The 19,525-nt window shown below is 33.6% G+C and overlaps 1 protein-coding gene across 1 annotated transcript; it reads left to right on the top strand.

The window, feature by feature from the left end:
- Positions 1–3,565: 3,565 nt before the first annotated feature.
- On the top strand, positions 3,566–15,527 carry Melanopsin (melanopsin). Its single transcript, XM_011448368.4, has 3 exons — positions 3,566–4,363; positions 13,392–13,467; positions 14,210–15,527. Exons 1-3 carry the CDS (start codon positions 3,719–3,721, stop codon positions 14,548–14,550), a joined length of 1,062 nt encoding a protein of 353 aa, XP_011446670.3. The 5' UTR covers positions 3,566–3,718; the 3' UTR covers positions 14,551–15,527.
- The last annotated feature ends 3,998 nt before the right edge of the window (positions 15,528–19,525 follow it).

Below are 19,525 nucleotides of genomic sequence, written 5' to 3'. Positions count from 1 at the left end.
TACCAATGCTAATGGAGTACAATCTGTGGTAGAAACTATTCAGAAACCAATTTTTAAATGGATATGTCATTGACTGTTTTCTTAATGCATGATCATTTCGGCCATAATAAGTGATGCATTAAGAAAACAGTAGCAGTAGCCAAATGAACTACTAGAATTTGATTGGGGTGTCATTTTGATATGTGATCCGGTTTCAGAATTTTTTTATCAGGTCGGTGGGCAACAAAAAATAACTTTTTGAATACCTGTAGTACATTTAATATATGTATATTTGATCCATCATAATCATTTAGGGAAAAAGGACCCTTGCCTCCTTATTATGACTCATATAAACATGAAACGTCTCTATTCTGCATATCGAAAACACATAATTATGTACACCACGTGGAATCTAGCCTTGGACCTGGGTACAACTAGTACTCGATGATGTTGACGCGCAAAAGCAAATCCAGCACCGAGTTTATAATAAGTATTTAGACCATACTTTCTATGACATGAAATGTGAAGGTTATAGATAGATTTAAGGTTGTATAACACATCGTCACAAAATGGCTGACCTCTGATCGGAACGATATTTCATTTCATTGAAAAACTTTTTTTGGGTGGCAACATGTAACTTACTCCATAGCCGAATGGATAAGGACTCGGTTTTGTGATACGTACATCCCTTATTCAAATCCCGCAGGGGCTTTTTGTTGTTACTTACTGAATTAATTTTTTTAGATAATCATTTTTTATCCCAAACTGCAATTTGTTCGCTTATTTGACATACAATGTATTTATAGTTTATTTATCATTATATCTTTCATAATCAAAAAAATTACTGTAAATATGAGTGATTTTTTAGGTGTGTTATTCCACCTTAAAATTCACATGCAAACGGTTCAACTTCAGATTGTAAATAAAAGGCAGATAATGTGTATTTCATCCTTTATGAAAATCGTAATTTAAAACGAAAAACCAACCAGAAATAGCATGTGGTCTCCTTTTTTTGACCAAAACTGTTACAAGATAGTGTTATTTAGAGGCAAACACTTGGTGCGGGTATGCTGTCTAATGACAACATCTATGTGTAGTTTTATCGTTGTTATTGATGAAAAGTCATATCAGTTATAAAAAAGTTTTAAGTTTTCATGTTATTTTATTTCGTATTGTTTAGATTATTTTATTTATCAGGGTGAACACTTCAACGTTTTGTTTGTTAAGAGAGTCGTGGACTGTTATTAGACTGTTTTGATCTCCATTGGAAGAGAAAAAAAATGTTTATACAGGTGCATCGGTAGCTCGAACCCCTTTACCTAAGATAGATACAGGCGATAAATCTCAGTGAACCCACCAAGTTAAGTATTTCATTGAATAAATGTGCGAACTATTAACTTTTATTTAGAAGACTAATTAAATTTGTCTATGTTAAAGTCATTGATATGGTGCGAATGAAAAATTCTGGATAACCTAAAGTTATCGGATATTGCTGAGGATCGGAGAACGTTAACATAAGAATATTGGGATGAAATTTTGAAAATCTTTTTTTTTTATACAGGCTATATTTTAAATACATTGTTATGATATTTCGTAATCTATGACTCCTTAAAACTGATTTTATTACATGTATCACAATGGCTTTTGATACTCAGATGGGCGATATGGCCCATGGGCCTCTTTTTTTATAAACATGTCATTTTAAAATTGAGAAAAAAAATTGATTTCTTTATATTAAAACTAAGTTGATCCGATTATATGATAATCTTAATATATTGGCAGTGTTCAGTTAAAAAAAAAGACTCAAAGAATTGTATTTAATTAGACGGCAATGTTCGATTTGGATACTAGTATAATTTAGCACGCCCACTGCCAACTACGGACTGAAACAAATGATAATTCAAGTGGACACTGAACGTGGGCAATATAACCTCTGAGAATTCAGACTTTAGTGATAAAACAAAAATGAAACCATCACCAACAAAACCATACTGCAAAGAAATCCTTTCGAATGTTCAACGCAGACATCTCTGGACCTTGACCAATTGTTTTCAAACCTTTTGAACTTCAATCAAATTAATATTATTAATTGTCATTTACTTTTGTGGGGAGATGAATCTCTGAGTATCAATTTAAACCAACATATTTTTTTAGCTGTTCAAAGATTTATAAGAGATTGTGGCAGATTCTCGTAATTTCAATCTTACTGCCTAGAACAAATTCAAACAGAACTGTTTTATATGTACGTTTGTTCAATAACTTAACTATATTATAGTAATATCCATTTCTGTGTACTTTTTCATTCTCAACTACTATACAGTTGTAAATTGTTATACTTGGTAAGATCCTCGTAAGTTATAAGAACTTGTGTTCGAACCATTTGTATATGTTTATTCAATAAAATATGTTCAAACCAAACCAATTCCGCCAACCGATTTCTAGAATATATCTTCTCTCATTTTATTCAAGAGTATACTAGTGTTAATCCACCTCCCAAACATATTCAATTACAGATGATATTTTACTTGAATGTTTAGAACTTTTAATAACATTTCTTTCTTCGATTAAAATACTATTTGGTTGTGATAATTTGGATGATATATCTTTGACACCCCAAAGAGAGAAAGAGAGAGAGAGAGAGAGAGAGAGAGAGAGAGAGAGAGAGAGAGAGAGAGAGAGAGAGAAACCATACATGTATGCGTGCATTTTAAGCTGATTTCATATATGAACTCAGCTCCAGGATATGCAAATTTTCTAGTTTTAGCCGCTCTAGTCCGGTGTCTTGTTAAGACTAATCCTTATTTCATCACTAAATCATTCTTACTATCATGTTTTTCTCTAAGAATGACAAATTCCGCTAGATATATTGCATCAGGATGGTATTACATTGTTAAACTATAACAAAGAAAAAATATAATCAAAGTTCTAAATTAGAAATAATCTAGGAAAAGAGAGACATAGAATCAGGTATAATATCTTGGATGTGAAATATATATTTACGTGCATGTGGCGGTAGCTGAGCGGATTAGGGCCATTTTTCAGGGGGGGGGGGGTATTGTCTGTAGATTAAAGGCGTATAATATACTATCATGCTTATCACACACTGTAAGGATGACAAATTTAATTCTGCGAGAAATATTGCATCAGGAAGGTCCACGTTTTCATTGTTAAACTATTACAAAGAAAAAAATAATCAAATAAGTCAAAATTAGAAATTATTTAGGATTATAGAGATCAAGTATCTCGAAATATTCGTGCACGTGACTGTAGCTGAGCGAATTAAGGTTTTTTTTTTTTTTCAAGGGGGTATTGTCTGAAGAATAAAGGCGTAAAATATAAATTATGATAGAGGAATTACACCTTATTTAAAACTCCCATTCCTCGTTGCAATTTATTTTAATATACACGTATATGCGCGCCAATCAAAAACGACACCGATGGACATGTTAATTAATACGATATATGGATGTGACAAATTACAGCGTTCCGTTACCCGCGCTAAAGCTTCACGGGTTAATACATAAATGCAGAGAAACAAGCGCCTACGAGATCGTTCCCGTTGATCGATAGGTACTCTATATAGTGCAGAAAGACCGGAAACCTTCATAAGTATATAAAATTGTGCATAGAGCATCTCGTTCCATTATTATACAGGAAAGACGATGTACGTTACTTGTGTTTATTCGGTTTCCTGTTAAATATACAGCGAACAGATTTACGATTGTAAAGAAAAATTAATATGATCGTCGTAATGAATGGAACTAATTCCTCAAAATTTTGGACGATTGCTAGGGAACATGAGAAGCTAGCGGATGCTATGCACTACGCGATCGGGGTAGCATTTGTTTTGATAATGCTCATATCTACCCTCGGAAACGGCGGTGTGATGTATGTTTTTATAAGGACCAGGAACCTTCGAACCCCAAATTACTTCTTGGTGTCCGCCCTATGTCTCGGGGATTTCCTAATGAGCACCTTGGGGATGCCAATGTTCATCACTTCCTGTTTCTTCACGCGCTGGATCCTGGGACGGGTTGGCTGCTTGGTTTACGGGACCTTGATGACTTTTTTGGGCTTGTCGCAAATCACGTTACTCGCTAGCATCGCCTTCACCCGATATCGTTATGTCGTGAACAACTGTTCCATTGATACCCTTGTCGCCAAAATCGTTGTCATCATGTGCTATTTATACGCTTTCATTTTCTCACTGGCACCTCTCTTTGGTTGGAGTCGACCCGTGGTGGAACCCATCGGGACGTCATGTGGTCCAAATTGGGCAGGAACCGAACCCCGAGATGTTAGTTACAATTTGACGATTTTCGTTTTGTGCTTTTTTGTGCCGCTAAGCATTATCACTTTTTCGTACTTCATGATTTATCTAAAGGTAAGAATATATTATAATATTAAATTGACTGTGTTATTAATACAATTCTAACTAAATTGCAACTGCCATGACCAATTCTATATCAAATATTCAAGAAGCTCCCCTGAAGGGAAGTTGCTGTAATTGAACAGTTAAACCCGCCAAAGAGCTCAAATAATATGGTTATTAAAAATGCATGAGTTAAGTATATCAAAGAGAGAGAGAGAGAGAGAGAGAGAGAGAGAGAGAGAGAGAGAGAGAGATGGGGTTGTACAACAATTCTACCTATCAAATCTTTAATCTAACCTTTTTACTATAAAATTCCGTTTTATATTATAATATCGTTTAGAAATTACACACAATCTGTCCAGTTCAAAAGTAATATTCCTGACAACCTTGTGCTATAATGACTTTTTTGTATTTATTACTACGTTCTTTTATTATAATTATATTTATATTGTTTTGTAACAATTTCTTTGACCGAGTTTTTGTGTGCTATTTTTTTTTTTATTGAACTTCGTCTAATCCCAAATCTACCTCAAATAAAGGAGGTTTCATATTTCGCTTCATTCATTATCCCGCTGGGACAAGAGTATAATGTCACCGACGTCTTTGATTTCTCTCATGACACTTATTAATCTTCACTCAGAAAATGAACATTAAACATCTTACGCCAGCCGCCGTGTCGCCATAACTCATACCTGAGCATAATTACATTATCGATACTGAACTCTGAATGATCTGCCCAGAATAACAATATGTCAGGGAACAGGGCGCATTTATTTTTTTTTTACCCTTAACCTCCAAGTGGTTGTGTGCGAGAAATCTCAGAGTTCGAGATAACTCGGGGGTCGATACCGCGGGTGAAAAATGATAACATAATCACAACGAGAGAAATCTCCTGCAGTCACAACAATAAATATTGATGTAGTATTTCTAAAAAACATTCATTCTGTTCACTTATCGGGCACTTGTTCACGGCTTGTGAGCAGATGTCGAAGAAAAATTCATCATGAAAACGAGCGATTGTCTAAATATTGCCAATACACACATCGAAGCCAGTATAGATTAGACAGAAATATATATGTCATACGTGTACTTATTCGAATTCCTAGAAAACGAATCTAGTGGGTTTTATTCGTAGGTTGACAGAATTTCACAGAACACTATTCATTCTCAGAATGCCTTTTCGGCAAAACAGTACCGCATGCGGTATTATTTATTTCCAGTTAACCTTCGTGTGGCGGAGCAATCTAAGGATGTTTAACTTTCCTTTCTCCTGCTTTTACTAGTCAATAAAAGTATTTTTTTTAAGTAGCGGCAGCTTGACATCAAATGATGTTAACACTGGTTACATGCTTTTTCCCAATTTATGGCCGCATAAAACCGGCAATGGCGCGTTAATAATTAATGATTAGCGATACGCATATTGATTTTGGCTTCTATGATATGTATCATTAGGAAGCAATTTAATTGGTCTCTCGTGGTTTGAAATATAAAACATTTCGTAGGCGAATATTGTTTTAGGTCACAAACAGGAAAAACACATAATAAGTACTAGGATATTTAGGTACAGTATACCTTTCAATAACATTTCAAAAATTTCAAACAGTATTATGAATACTAAAATACTTATGATTGCTAGATATTTTAAAAGAATCAATGCTCGATCAAGCAAGTTCGAGTTCGTTATTTCCGAAAGACAATCGTCTCACAGGTTTGCAATACTACTCTATCTGAAGATTTTATAATAATATGATAACATGAACCATTTTAACAATATCTTGGACTTTCGGTTGGACGTACATATGTACATGTAGCTATCTATTCCGTGCGTCAAAACAAGTTAAAAATGACGCGGTTTCAAGCGAAATATACATTGCGGATTGCGTAGCCTTAGCTCAAAAGCCAGACAAATCTTGTTGATTTCAAAAAGCCATGTCTAAGTGGCTAGCAGTAAAATAGACAGGCCTACATCACATTGCTGTTTGACACAACTACTCAAAGTCCAAGCTCTTGTTAAAATGGTTCTAATAGTAGATATAATGGTTCACTTTATTTGGAAAAGGAATGGGACTAAAAAAAAATTAATCACAGCGTGGTTTCCTTAATGCAATACCTGATTTGTGGACGGCTTAACATTTTGAGGATGACTAAATATATAGCACATACCGGTATATTATCTATATATTTTTTTTGAACAATTATGGCGGTTGCTAGATATTGGTGTTGTTTATCAATAAAACTTAAACTTTGATACACTTGCATTATGTACTTTTTTTAACAGGGGCATGGTCTCAATTTTAGCTTAAAAATCAAGCTTTATTTAATCCGTATTCAATGATTACGGACAAACCTAAAGCTTGATCAACATTTGAATGTCAGAACTAAAGCTACAAGCGAGAATCTTTGTTATGTAAACATATCTCGTGTTATGTGTTTGTGTACAAAAAATGTACACTCATACTGTCGAGATAATCATACGGTATATCTAAGATGAAATAAAATGAATCTCTACGAACAAGAGAACCTCATTCTTAAATAAAATGAGTTGACTTGATACAAACCTGAGAACCTCCATAATACAGAATATATATTTTGTAAAATGTAAAAATATTTATTTTAGGCCAAAATAAATTAATAGTGTGTTTCCTATTCCAGCTTGAAAAAAAATAGGGTAAGTAGGTAGGGAAAACATTTTATTTTTTTTAAACATTTTATTTTTTATTTCACTTCAACAACAATAAACAAGTTGGAAAAGATGAGTTTATTTTTTTCTGCCAAAAGGGCGGCTTACAACTGGCAATTTTCCCAGAGTATAGCAGTCATTGCACAGAGGAAGAACAGTTTTATATTGTTTTTTTATAATCTTGTGATTTTCGCCTCCCTCTGCTCCACAATGGCAACATGTGTCTTTTCTACCAATGTCTCCACTGTAGAATGTGACCTCAACAGTGGATGCACATGACATTTGAGATTTCGTCATCACAACTCCATGCAATAAATGGTGTGGCGGCGTGATCGGGGCACCACAAGTATAATCAAATTCGCTGAGTATGATTACTAGAGAAACCTTCTGTCTTTCGGTTAATACATGCTTGGAGTATAATACTCTTGGATTTCTGCACTCTACACAAAGAATTGTTGCTCTTGCATGCTGAGCCGTAGTAAGGCGGAAGTCTGCAAACTTTGGCTCCTCCATGACTTGAAGCTCTGGTTTGGATAAATTACTGGGGTCATCTACCTCTAATACCTCCTGATTCGACTCTTCTGTTTCATCATCTCCCTCCGGTGCCTCCATTACGGTCTCTTGGTCCATCTCATGAATCATTTTTGCTTTCTTCACTTTCACCTCTTTTCATGAAGGTCTTCTTTCCTGTGTATCCTGAAACTTGACACTTTGATATGGCAAAAAATGATCACTATCATTCTCATTTAATATTTAAATCAATGAATATATAAACAATGTAAACAAAAACATCACACGAGACTTATCTGCCTAATGATAATACATGTATTTATTTTGTCGGTATAACTGACTATCTAGTGAAATGCGTCGAGTTGTTAAAGACAGTAGATGATGAAGCGAAGCCGAGCTTTCTGTTGGCTATACCAACCTTACAAATTTTCGTAAATAGTTATATACAAGTACCAATTACTATTGTACATGTATGTTGTATATGTATACAGATACAAATGTAATAAGAAGAAATGCAAATAAAAAATATATATATATTATTGAGTCTGCCATGTTGCCGTCTACATTTTGCTGTTCACCGTCTACAGAATTGTAGACGACAGTCAAGTGACGCGTTTCAAACCAACAACAGAGCGTCATTCCAGTCTAATTTACTACTAGTATATTTATACTTACACGTAACGTATTAGGTTTCATGTTAAAGTTGCCTTCAGCTCGTCCATTTTAAGAAAGTTGAACTCTTTAAAAACTCTCAGTCTCACCTTTGAAATTGTGTTTGTAAATCTTGCATAACCGATTTTCAGTTTCAATATTTTTTGCTATTTTATTTTACTTTTCTCCATTTTTTCCGCAGAGTTTAGAGCAAATCTTAACGCTGCCATTTTACCCACTGTAGACCCAATTATATGAGGTCGATTCAAATGGCAACTAATACTACTGCAAATATTTGAAGAACTTTTGAAATGCGGTTTCTGTATTATTAAATGTTATGAAACGTTGATTTTGCCCAATATTAATTCTCACCAGACAGACTTTGAAATATACATGTCATAGGCGTCGGAACCGGGGGGGGGGGGCTAGGTTTTTGGGTTTGTTTTCACATTTTTTGCTAAGTTAGACCTAACCATTAGGCACATAGCAGAATAGAGGGTTCAGCAGCCCCACTTTTTTTCTCAGGAAACATAATTGTTCCGTAAAGTACTATTAAAAATTGAACCCCCCCCCCACCCCACAAATTAGGATTTTCATGATTTGGGGAAAGAAAATGTTATGGCCGGCAAGATTTTTTATTTGGGAAGTATAGGTTTACTCCCCCCCCACCCCCCCCCCCCCCCCCCCCCGACGGATTAGGATTTTCATGATTTTGGGAAATATCCGGCAGTCACGAGACATGTTTATACCAATGAGAGTGTGACATTCAGTCCTCGGAAAAACTGCTATACTTTTTGCTTTCCGTAAATTATGGGCTCTCTTAAAAAGGCCTTATCTTTTACGAGAAAAATATACTGAGACACAATCGCCGGTTTGCCAATAGACTAACCCCCCCCCCCCCCCACCTACCACTTCAGTCTCCCAATTAATTAATGACTGTAAGGTGTAATCAAAATCTATATCCTTTTAATCAGAATTAACGAGCTGTGCAATTAAAAGGGACGTTCCCAGCGAACAAAGACGAATTACTGTTCATTGCCATTCTATTCGTACTAATTATTTATAATTAAAATTAGAAGCAAAGTACAAAGCAAAGTATACGAGAAGTCTGATACAGTGAACTCAGACTTTGAAAACATGAACCAATCCCTTGAAATATGTGTAATTATTTTATCTGACCTGTTGAAAAACCAAAAAAAGAAGAAATGTTTCATTAAGTCTATTCAATCTCTAAGACAATAATATCTAGGGGGGGGGGCTACTAGTTTCATGGATGAAACGTTTTATAATCCATATTACGTGTACAATATACATGTACATGTGTACATGTACATACAGTGATTTTTTTTATCAAAATCATCAAATAAGTAAATAAGTCAACATGATTTCAAAAATAACAAATAACTGATTGTACAAAATATGATGTTTACTTTGTGATAAATGGCAAAAAGAGTATGAGCAAATAGTTTTTATTTCTTCTCAGCTTCAAGACTGGATGAATTACATGTAACGAGCTGGTCACAGATTAGCACATGAATAATTTGGGTGGCTACTTTTGTACGCAAGCTAAACAAACAAACTGACTTACGTAAAAGTACACCTAGTAAGAAAACACATCAATTTTAACATGAATATTAAATTTTGTTGAAACAAACTCATTTTGTTATTTGTAATACACATTTTCATCAATTTATTTTTTTTTACGGTAAAACAGCAATTATTTTACGTATATGTAAGTGCCCATGTATTTTGATTCACCTGATTATAACAAAGCCTCACTAAAAAATCTAAAATCGCAATCTGTCAAGACTTACTAGTTCTTGAATGTACCCTTTTTTCACTTGCGTAATTTTTTCAGAAAATAACGAAATATTAAGATCGTTTATTGTATTAAGCTGAAGGCAATTTTCTATCTCTCCGTAAATCTTGTTTGTGCAGCAGATAATCCAATATCTGAAATTACATTCTGCCATCTTCCAATTCCTTTTCTGAGTTATTTGTAGGGTGTTTTCTGACAACATCTTGATTTAACTAGACTTGGTATTGCATGATTTTAAAGCTACACCATCCAACAGGCAGTAAATTTAAGCATACCACGCACAATTCTTTAACAGAGCTTGATGATGACCATCCATTGTATATAGATATATCTAAAAATATAAAGGAAATTTCCAAATTTGAAAGTTTAAATAGTTCGATTTTCTTCACAAAATTACAGTTTATGATTGAATAAATAGATTGTTCAGTGTTAAAGGGACTTGGACACGATTCGAGATCAAAAATTTTATTTTTATTCTTTATGTATAAAATGATTTACTTGTGCATTTTAAATGATTGACCAAAATATTGAATGTTAAAGTCAAGTTACAAGAGAGATACAAAGGTAAGAATGTAAACAAAGCTCGAGTCTTATAGTTGTTTACAAAAAATGAAATGTAGAGAATTGCCGTTTCTTAAACAAAATGACATGCAAAAAACAATTTAAACTAACTCGATATCTTCATTAATACTAGTATCAGCAAAAAAATTACATTTAATTGAAATTTACACCAATACAACACATATGTAAAAAATGACAATATTTTGGCTTTGTTTACAAAACAAAGAATTATGAACTCTGTATCTTGCCTAAAACTTTATATTTGACTTTCATTTTTTGACATAACATTATAAATCTCTACATTTATCATTATTAACATTGAAAATGCAAAAAGAAAATTTGAAAAATTTAAGTCAAATCGTGTCTAAGTCCCTTTAAGGTAAATGGTAAAGGTTACTTTGTTGACCCCCTTAAATCGTATAAGAAAAAAAAGTATCATTTCATCAATTAAATATTTTTCTGATTTTCATAGAATGAGGCCTCGATCAGCAGGTGAGTCGGCCAATATTTTTGTTGTTGTTATTTATCAATTATGCTGTTCTAACTACATGTAAAACTGTGATGATGATAAGTGGTCACGGTATTTAACAAAAAAATGCAGTCATGTTTCTCTCTGCCCGTCTTTCTCTCTCTCACTTCATCTCTCTCTCTTTCTTTGTCTCTCTGTCTTTGTCTGTCTTTCTCTGTTTCTCTCTGTCTGTCTGTCTCTCTCTCTCTCCGTCTTTTTCTCTCTCACTTCATCTCTCTCTCTTTCTCTGTCTCTCCTGAGCTAGCTCTCTCTCTCTCTCTCTCTCTCTCTCTCTCTCTCTGAATTAGACGGACTTGATGATAAATGCTCACTGAGTGTGAAGGAGAGCCCTATAATTTTGCTGCCTTCGATAGCATGATGTAGATGCTTAAGCAAAGCAATCAGGTTTACGACAAAGTTAGCCGTCCGATAATGATTGCACACGTAAATGTAAGTAACAACAATGGATTACCGTTTTCTAAGAGATGAAGTATCTTGTCTAGCTACAAACTGCGCAGTAGCGACCCAACATAATTATGACTTTCTTCACAGAATGTCTCGTATAGATTCATAAATGCGCAGCATCTTTTCACTTGGAGAGCAAAGTGAGAGCAACTTTTAAAAAATATTTTATTGGGTGCACACGAACTGATTTGACATATAGAAAAAAAACCATCATTGTCCCATTTATGATTATTTTCTCCGAATATTATATACTCGCTCAAAATCACCCCCCCCCCCCCCCCATGTTTGGAGATTCCTCATTTTACCCAAGTACTTAAATCCGCAATTTCGCCGTCTTGTATCATATTGGGAGATTTTTAGACCCCGAGAGCCAAAATTTTGCCATAACATCATTCAAAATAATAGTTTTTCAATTGTCATAAAACTTTTAAAGCCGCAAAGGGTGTTTCTCACGATGTTACGCTGATATGAATTCTTCGCGTTTATAGCATAATTTTTTTGGACAAATTAACCTGTCCTTACAACCCTTCCCCATCAATTTCTTGTTTCTTTTCTATGATGTTTAGCTATTTTAGGGTTATTTGACAAGTAAATCAAGGGGGGGGGGGGGGGTCAAGTAAAAGTTTTAAACAGTTAAGTTCTAGTATATTTTAAGCGTGTATCAAACTTTGAAATTTACAAACATGCAATACAGGTATATATACGCCTAGCTTTCCAAAAATCTCTTGCTCTTGCGAATCTCAGATTGTTGAATATGAACTCTTATGATTTAAGGGGGTATATAATTCTATTCAACAGTTTTTGAGTTATATGCGACCTTGGGAAAGTAATAGAGAGAAAACAAGACCTATATACAAGTACATGATCTGAGTAGGGTATGTAGATATATTTACCGACTGGCGTTTGCACGGACAAAAGCGACCATTTTATCGTTTATAATAATACAATAAACACACTCAGAACGCCGAATGAATGATATAGCCTATATATAAAGTGTAAAGGGGTCATTTACAATTCAAGGGGACGAATTCCCCACATCCACCAACCTTTGGACTCTACATAATACAATTGTTAAATTATCATTCACCAAAAATGTAGTATTGCATCAATTCATTCTTATACTCGAAAAACAACCTAACCAGAGACTATGCTGAAATATTTCCTATATCACCTATGTCAATACATTTTGCAGATGAATGATTGTTCATTGCAGTTAACACAGAGAGAGAGAGAGAGAGAGAGAGAGAGAGAGAGAGAGAGAGCATGCGAGTACGTGAATACGTGAGTTCGTGACTGTTCTTTTACCCTGATTTTTTTACCTGATAATTAGGTCATTTATCTTGTGTTAAATGTGTTAAATGGTATTTTAGTTCTTAGCCTTTGAATTTTAATATTACAGGAACTTACCCTTTTAAGCACATTGATCTGCGCGTGACTTCAAAAAAGTCTTTCTGTGTTTTCATCGACCAACGCTTCGATAATACGTGATCTTTGTCTTTTATATGTTGCATTAAGATTAGAAAACATTAAGGCCTCATGCAGTGCCATCAAAGATATACAAGAAGGTCATGTCCATGGTATCATATAGAAATTTTGTACCTCCCTCCAAAAAAGAGTCCAACAAACTTTGATTGGAAGTCAAATCAATGGTTGAACAAGTGCAATCAATTTTGTTCCTTGCCAAGATGTGAATTAGAATGAATGAACTATATCCTGTATGTTTAATGATGATGAAGACGAAGTTGAACCACCAAAGCTTCCATATTATGATCAACACACTGACTTAGACTTATCTTTTTATCATCGTTGTTGAAATTATGAACCAACCAGGTTTGCTTTTTTTCAGATAAAAAGAAAACGAATACACAAAAAGACTGATGGATACGAAAACCATGTCACAGTCACCATTTTGCTCATGATAGGTGAGTAAAAGATGAATGCTGTACAACTACCCGAAAGTCATAAAGTATGTAGATCTATTGTATATTGGGCATTAATTAGTGCTTTCTCTCAGTATTCTCACCCAATGAAAAGATTCGAGGTTCCGCAGTAGCGAAGGACTGGGGAAAGGAAGGGCTTCGGTTTAAAAGGGTTCAGGTTTTAAATAAAAGGTTGACACAGATTTTAGCACTAATCACGTGTAATTAATGATAACTAGTATATTGTGACGTCATGACGTCATTTATATTTGTGAGGGCCAATTTTCATTTATTGTCATTTATAGATAAAGACTGGGTTTCAAAATTTGTCGCATGTTGATATCAATTTGTGAAAACTTAAGACATTCACACATATTGTTTCCCAGGAAATATCAATGACTCAACCGTATTTTATAGAATCTAAACGAATGTATTCAAGTCTTGGGCATGAAGCACCATATTCGTTTATAAAGTTACATTTGGAACTTTCTGAAGTGATGATACCTGTAATGAATTAGTTATAATTTTTAAAAATGACTTTTTATTCTTATATAGAGCTTTGATCAGTATATCCATTTTAAAAATACTCTTGGTCCGTTAAAAACAATTCATGCCCCTTCCGTACGTGTACCTGTTTTTTCAAAAGTAAAATGTTTAACAATCAAATTCTGTATATTTAAAAATTCGGATACTTAGTCGTATGTATCTACAATAATCATGAATTATTTCAAAATAAATTTGACAGTTGCATTCCTGTTATCCTGGAGTCCATACGCGGCATTGGCGATGTATGTCATCATCACTAAAAATAGCACAATGCATCTTGCCCTATCATCAGTCCCCGTGGTTCTAGCCAAGACCGCCCCATTATGGAACCCATACATATACTTCGTGAGAGACAGAAGATTTAACAAGGAATGCGAAAAGCTGTTGCCGATCTTCAAAAAGCTCGGAATTTTTGAAAGTCATCGTACAGAACAACACGAATGGCACCAAATGGGGGAAACATCATCCACGAATGTACCCTTGTGCGAACACGAAAAGCAGAAAACTGTTGCCGATCTTCAAAAAGCTCGGACATTTTGAGATTCGCCCCCACGGAACAACATGAATCGCACCCCATGGGGGATACATCCTCGACGAATGTACCTCTGTGCGAACGGTGAACAAAAGAAAAACACAGTGAATTTGTTGTTTGGTGGTTGTTTTTGACGACTATAGATTCGGTTTTTTTACGCGAGTACTTAATTCCGCAGTTCAAAAGTTCTGCATCAAATCACGATAATATAAAGCTAGGAAGCCAAGTTTTTCTCATAGTTTCATTCAGTTTTTATCTGTCCGAAAAAGAAAACGAGATTTTAAAATAAGTGAGGCGTGGCTGAAAATCGTGATTTTACGCGGATATTAATTCCTCGCGTTTAGAACCATTTTAACAGGAGCTTGGACTTTGGGTTGTTGAGTCAAACGGCAATGTGACATAGGCCTGTCTATTTTATTGTAGGCCACCCAGGCATGGCTCTTTGATATCAACACGATTTGTCTGGCTTTTGAGCAAAAACTACGCAATCGGTGTATATTTTGGCTTGAAACTAGCGTCATTTTAACTTGTTTTGACGCAAGAAATAGATTGTTACATCCTACTGAAAGTTTAAGGTCTTGTTAAAATGGTTTTAATTGGGAATCAACAGTAATTAATTACTGTGAACACAATACGTTTAGCTTGCACGGTATTTGGAACGGGTCAGCTTAATATATAATATTTTAGCGCAATCCTGAATGTGCTTATTTATCTAAATGTATAAATGTTTGACGTTTGACGATGTACGTTACTTGATTTAGCAGAAGCTGCATTCCACCGTAAATTGCTTATTAAATCTCACAAGTGTAATGTAAAACTTTAACAGTATTTTTGACATTTAGAGATGTAGATCTGAAGTATTTTTGTAAGGAAAAGGGTGGAGTTAATCATTAAAATTTGAATTTATCTTATTTGTCAAACCTGTCAGGAAAAACAGAGAATTCTCATAGTTTTCATTTCACTTTAATTTCGATGTTTCAATTTACATGTACATGTACATTTTTACAAGTTCTATATCCTCTGTTTTTTTTATTCTAAGCATAAAGCGTTAGAAGTACAATTGACATGTACAATTGAATAATCACCTCATTAATTATATTACCTTTAATAGCTTAGCATGGATTTTTAGTCTTAAATATATTGTTGTCTTTGTACTGGTAATAATGGTAACCAAAGAAAATCAATGAACTTATATTGATAAATTACAGCATTACATTTTGATAATCAAACATACTGTAAAGGGCTTTCAAGAAATGTTGATATCTATTTTTATATTACGTGTATAATTATTAACGAATATTGTAAATGATAATCATTCATGAATATCAAATTTAGTTAAGCTCAGTTTTTGCAAATGTACATACTATTTGATTATTACGACGGTTGTTAGAAAAGTTCGCGGGAAAGTTTCGGAGCGGACTATTAGCGCGAATTCAGCGAAACTTTTTCAGATTTAAAATTGACGTATTTTCAAACAGATATGTAATATATTATTTTTTAATGCACTAATGCATTATAAAAATATACAGCTTAACTATTATGATAAGATAAGCTTCACGGAGCTTGTCAGGGTTTTTTATATTCCGTACGCATTTTTCCTTACTAGAAAATTGTACCGTTTAAGCTCATACAATTGCTTGATATTTCGTATGACATCGCAATAACTTATTAACGTCATTTTGTAAAATTTCAATTCATTAAATTGAAAAATTTCCTACCGTTTTTCGCCGAATATGGACAAACAACGCTTGACAATTGAGTCAAAAACGTTAGACATCTTGGAGCACTGGGCCATCATTAAATTTTGTGTGCAAGCAAGAAAAATTTCCGATTGAAACAAAAAGGTTGTTATATGCTGCCGGAGATTACCCTCATATGTCTGGGACAACGGTTTACAAATTAATCGAACCAAAGGTTTAAAGATGGGAGGACTGGTATTTTGAGTTCTAGCTATTAATGTAGCTATATCGGGGGGGGGGGGGGGGGGGCATATAACCTTGCACCTAAGGATTTTGCTATATTTCTTTATCTAAAGTCGAAACTGTGTGGACTGTGATTTTCGTACCTTAATTTATACAAAACTTATGACAAATAACGGTATGAAGGTGCATTTTATAACTAGGTTAAATAATATGAAAAGTGTGTGGAACTGAAAGATGTTTACTTTGAAAAAGAGTCACAGGTTTGCTTTCAGTTGTTTGACGTCACCTGACCTTGTAGAAATATGAAATGATGTTCCGTAAAATTTTAATCTAATTCATACAAAGTAAAAATTGCTGTATATGTTAAAAAACTTATGGAAATCATATGATTTTTTTTTTGCATACTTAACTAATCTAATTCATACCAAGTTAAAATTGCTGTATGTGTTGAAAAACTTATGGAAATCATGATTTTTTGCATACTTAAAATTAAAATTGCTGTTAATGTTGAAAAACTTATGGAAATCTTATGCATACTTATCTAATCTAATTCATACAAAGTAAAAATTGCTGTATTTGTTGAAAAACGTATGATTTTTTTTTCCATCAATCATTTTATTAAACATTAGTCATCCTTCAAAGTACACAGTGATTTTCCCGTAAAACATGTGTCCGCGAACTTTTCTAACAACCCTCGTACATGAACATGTATATTATTTTTTACGTATTTAAATGTATGTACAATCATTGATGAACAATCACATAAATTTACCTTAACTGTTATCATTCAATTTATCAAATGTAAATCTTTGGTTTCATCTGTACTCGTTTATTTTTAATTTTAGTGGATTTTGTTGTTGAGTTAATCCACAAAAAGTAATGTCATCAATATTCGTTGAATTCCAATTTTTGTGATTTTGTTGTTGTTGTCTTGATCCACAAAATAGAATCTTTGATTAAAGCAGCCGGATATCTTATAATTTTTTTGTACTGGTATGATCATTTGTCGCGTATTTACGTAATCCTTGAAACTTGCCATGTTCACTCAATCCAAGAAATACATTAAACGTCGTAGTAATGAAAGTTCTTTGTATCCTAGCTTGGTATATTTTGGTATGCTTCATGTAATATATGTTTGTTTGATGTTTCTTGGGTGTAAAATAAATACATTGATTATACATTGAAACGTTTCATTAGATTATTTCTTCATCAAATATCGCTTAATAAATATACCGGGTATACTAGACTAAGTACTATTACATGTATATTCTGTTTTCAGCATATTAGAATTTTTATTCCAATTTTCCTTTTCCATTTTCCGGATTAAATTGTCTTTTAGTTATGGAGGCTAGGTTCTAAACCAAAATTAACAATCAGATCTAACTACCTTGAAGTCATCTGTTAAAAATAAATCGGTCTCCTAAATCTCTATAAAAGCTCTTTTTAGAGAGATTTATAACGTCTAAAAAGGTACCAAACCATCAAGCCCTCTTAAATGAAAAAGTCGCTGAAAAGTAATTTAGGGTGATTAGATTACAATGCTCCCTCAAGATAATTTAGCCTTTCCGGTTCTGGGGTTTGAAGTTGGTCGTGGCCATTTTTATGCAATATCAATCTCCTTCAGATAAAGAGCTCTGTTTAGAAAAATATTCAAATTTTAAGCCTAAAATAGCTGTATATGTGTATGTTCTCTTTACTTATTAATCTTTTTGAAAAATTATATATTTCATTTTCATCACATGTAAAATCCTAACTATAAAAATGTTAAAATTGGTAGCTCTTCCGAATGGAGAAAAGATGTCAACATTCCCGATTATAAATCTCCGTAAGAAATCTGTTTTCGTTCCTTCCTGTGAAGATTTACGATTGAAAAAATGATAATGTGTGAATGAAGTTATCTTGGAAATTTTCCCATTCATCGATTTCAATTGCACGTCTGTCACAGGTATGTGTATTTTTATTAAAAATCGTTCAGATATGCAGCAAAAATATCTTAATTGGGACAGACTATTAATGTAGATCTGCTGGGTAAATTGTCGACCACACATCGGCCTTAAGACAACCTCATACTCAGAATACACCTATCACAGATCCTGATGCAGCGAATTGAATAAACTGGTAGATTGTCTCTAATGTCTCGTATTTCACGAAGCTGATTCGTGTGTGTTGATTTGTTTCCATTTCCAATAACCAAGCCAACTGAAACCCGAACGGTGTCCAGAAATACCAATATCTGTGGTTTCTTCAGTATTCATTAAATACAGGTACTAGGTAATTTTCGAGGACTTTGTTGTTGAGCTGGTCCAGGAAGTCAAATGTTGATTAAAATATAAGTTCCATTAACATATTGCATTGATCAAATTCATAATTACGAGTTATTGTTTATATCTTTGAAACTGTGGTTTTTGCAAAATCCACAAAAATATAATTATTCATAAATAATTAAAAAAATTTTTTACGTTTAAACAAAATGAGCAAAAAATGATTTATTAGTATTTTATTTTTTCTATTTCTAAAATATAAAAGATATGTTTTCCTGTAATATACCGCACCTGTTATAAACATTCTGAGATGTATTGCATTGATTGACTGAAAACAGTTAATGAAATATAAGGACACTATATTTTCCACAACAAGCAAACAAATCAACTTGGGTTGAACGACTCATTACCAGACACAAAGTGCTGTAAATTTTGTAAGCTTTATGTCCCAAATCGGATATCATTTCATAATTGTTTACTTAATATTGCTCTTGGTTTCATTGATACACATTTGCTTAGCACGAGACATTCTCCAGGGAAAAGAACTTGACCAGCAAATTAATATTATGATAAAAACACAGAGGAACGCTGAAAAACCACTTATTGTTGTAATAAGGTCCCTCAAAAACTTAATGATACCGATCTTCCTACGGTTAACGAACCAGACAATGAAGATCGTTTAACCATGAATAATCATGTATAGTGTGCTTCATGTTTCAATCGAAAACATATTTTTTTTTAATTGGTTAATTTTTATCTTAATATTTTATTTGTTTTAATTGTGAAGATAACTCTTTCGA

This window comes from Magallana gigas, chromosome 10, assembly GCF_963853765.1.
Source record: "Magallana gigas chromosome 10, xbMagGiga1.1, whole genome shotgun sequence".
NCBI classification, from domain to species: Eukaryota; Metazoa; Mollusca; class Bivalvia; order Ostreida; family Ostreidae; genus Magallana; species Magallana gigas.
Note: the sequence above shows the minus strand (reverse complement) of the source record. Positions and strands in the feature narration are given on the sequence as shown.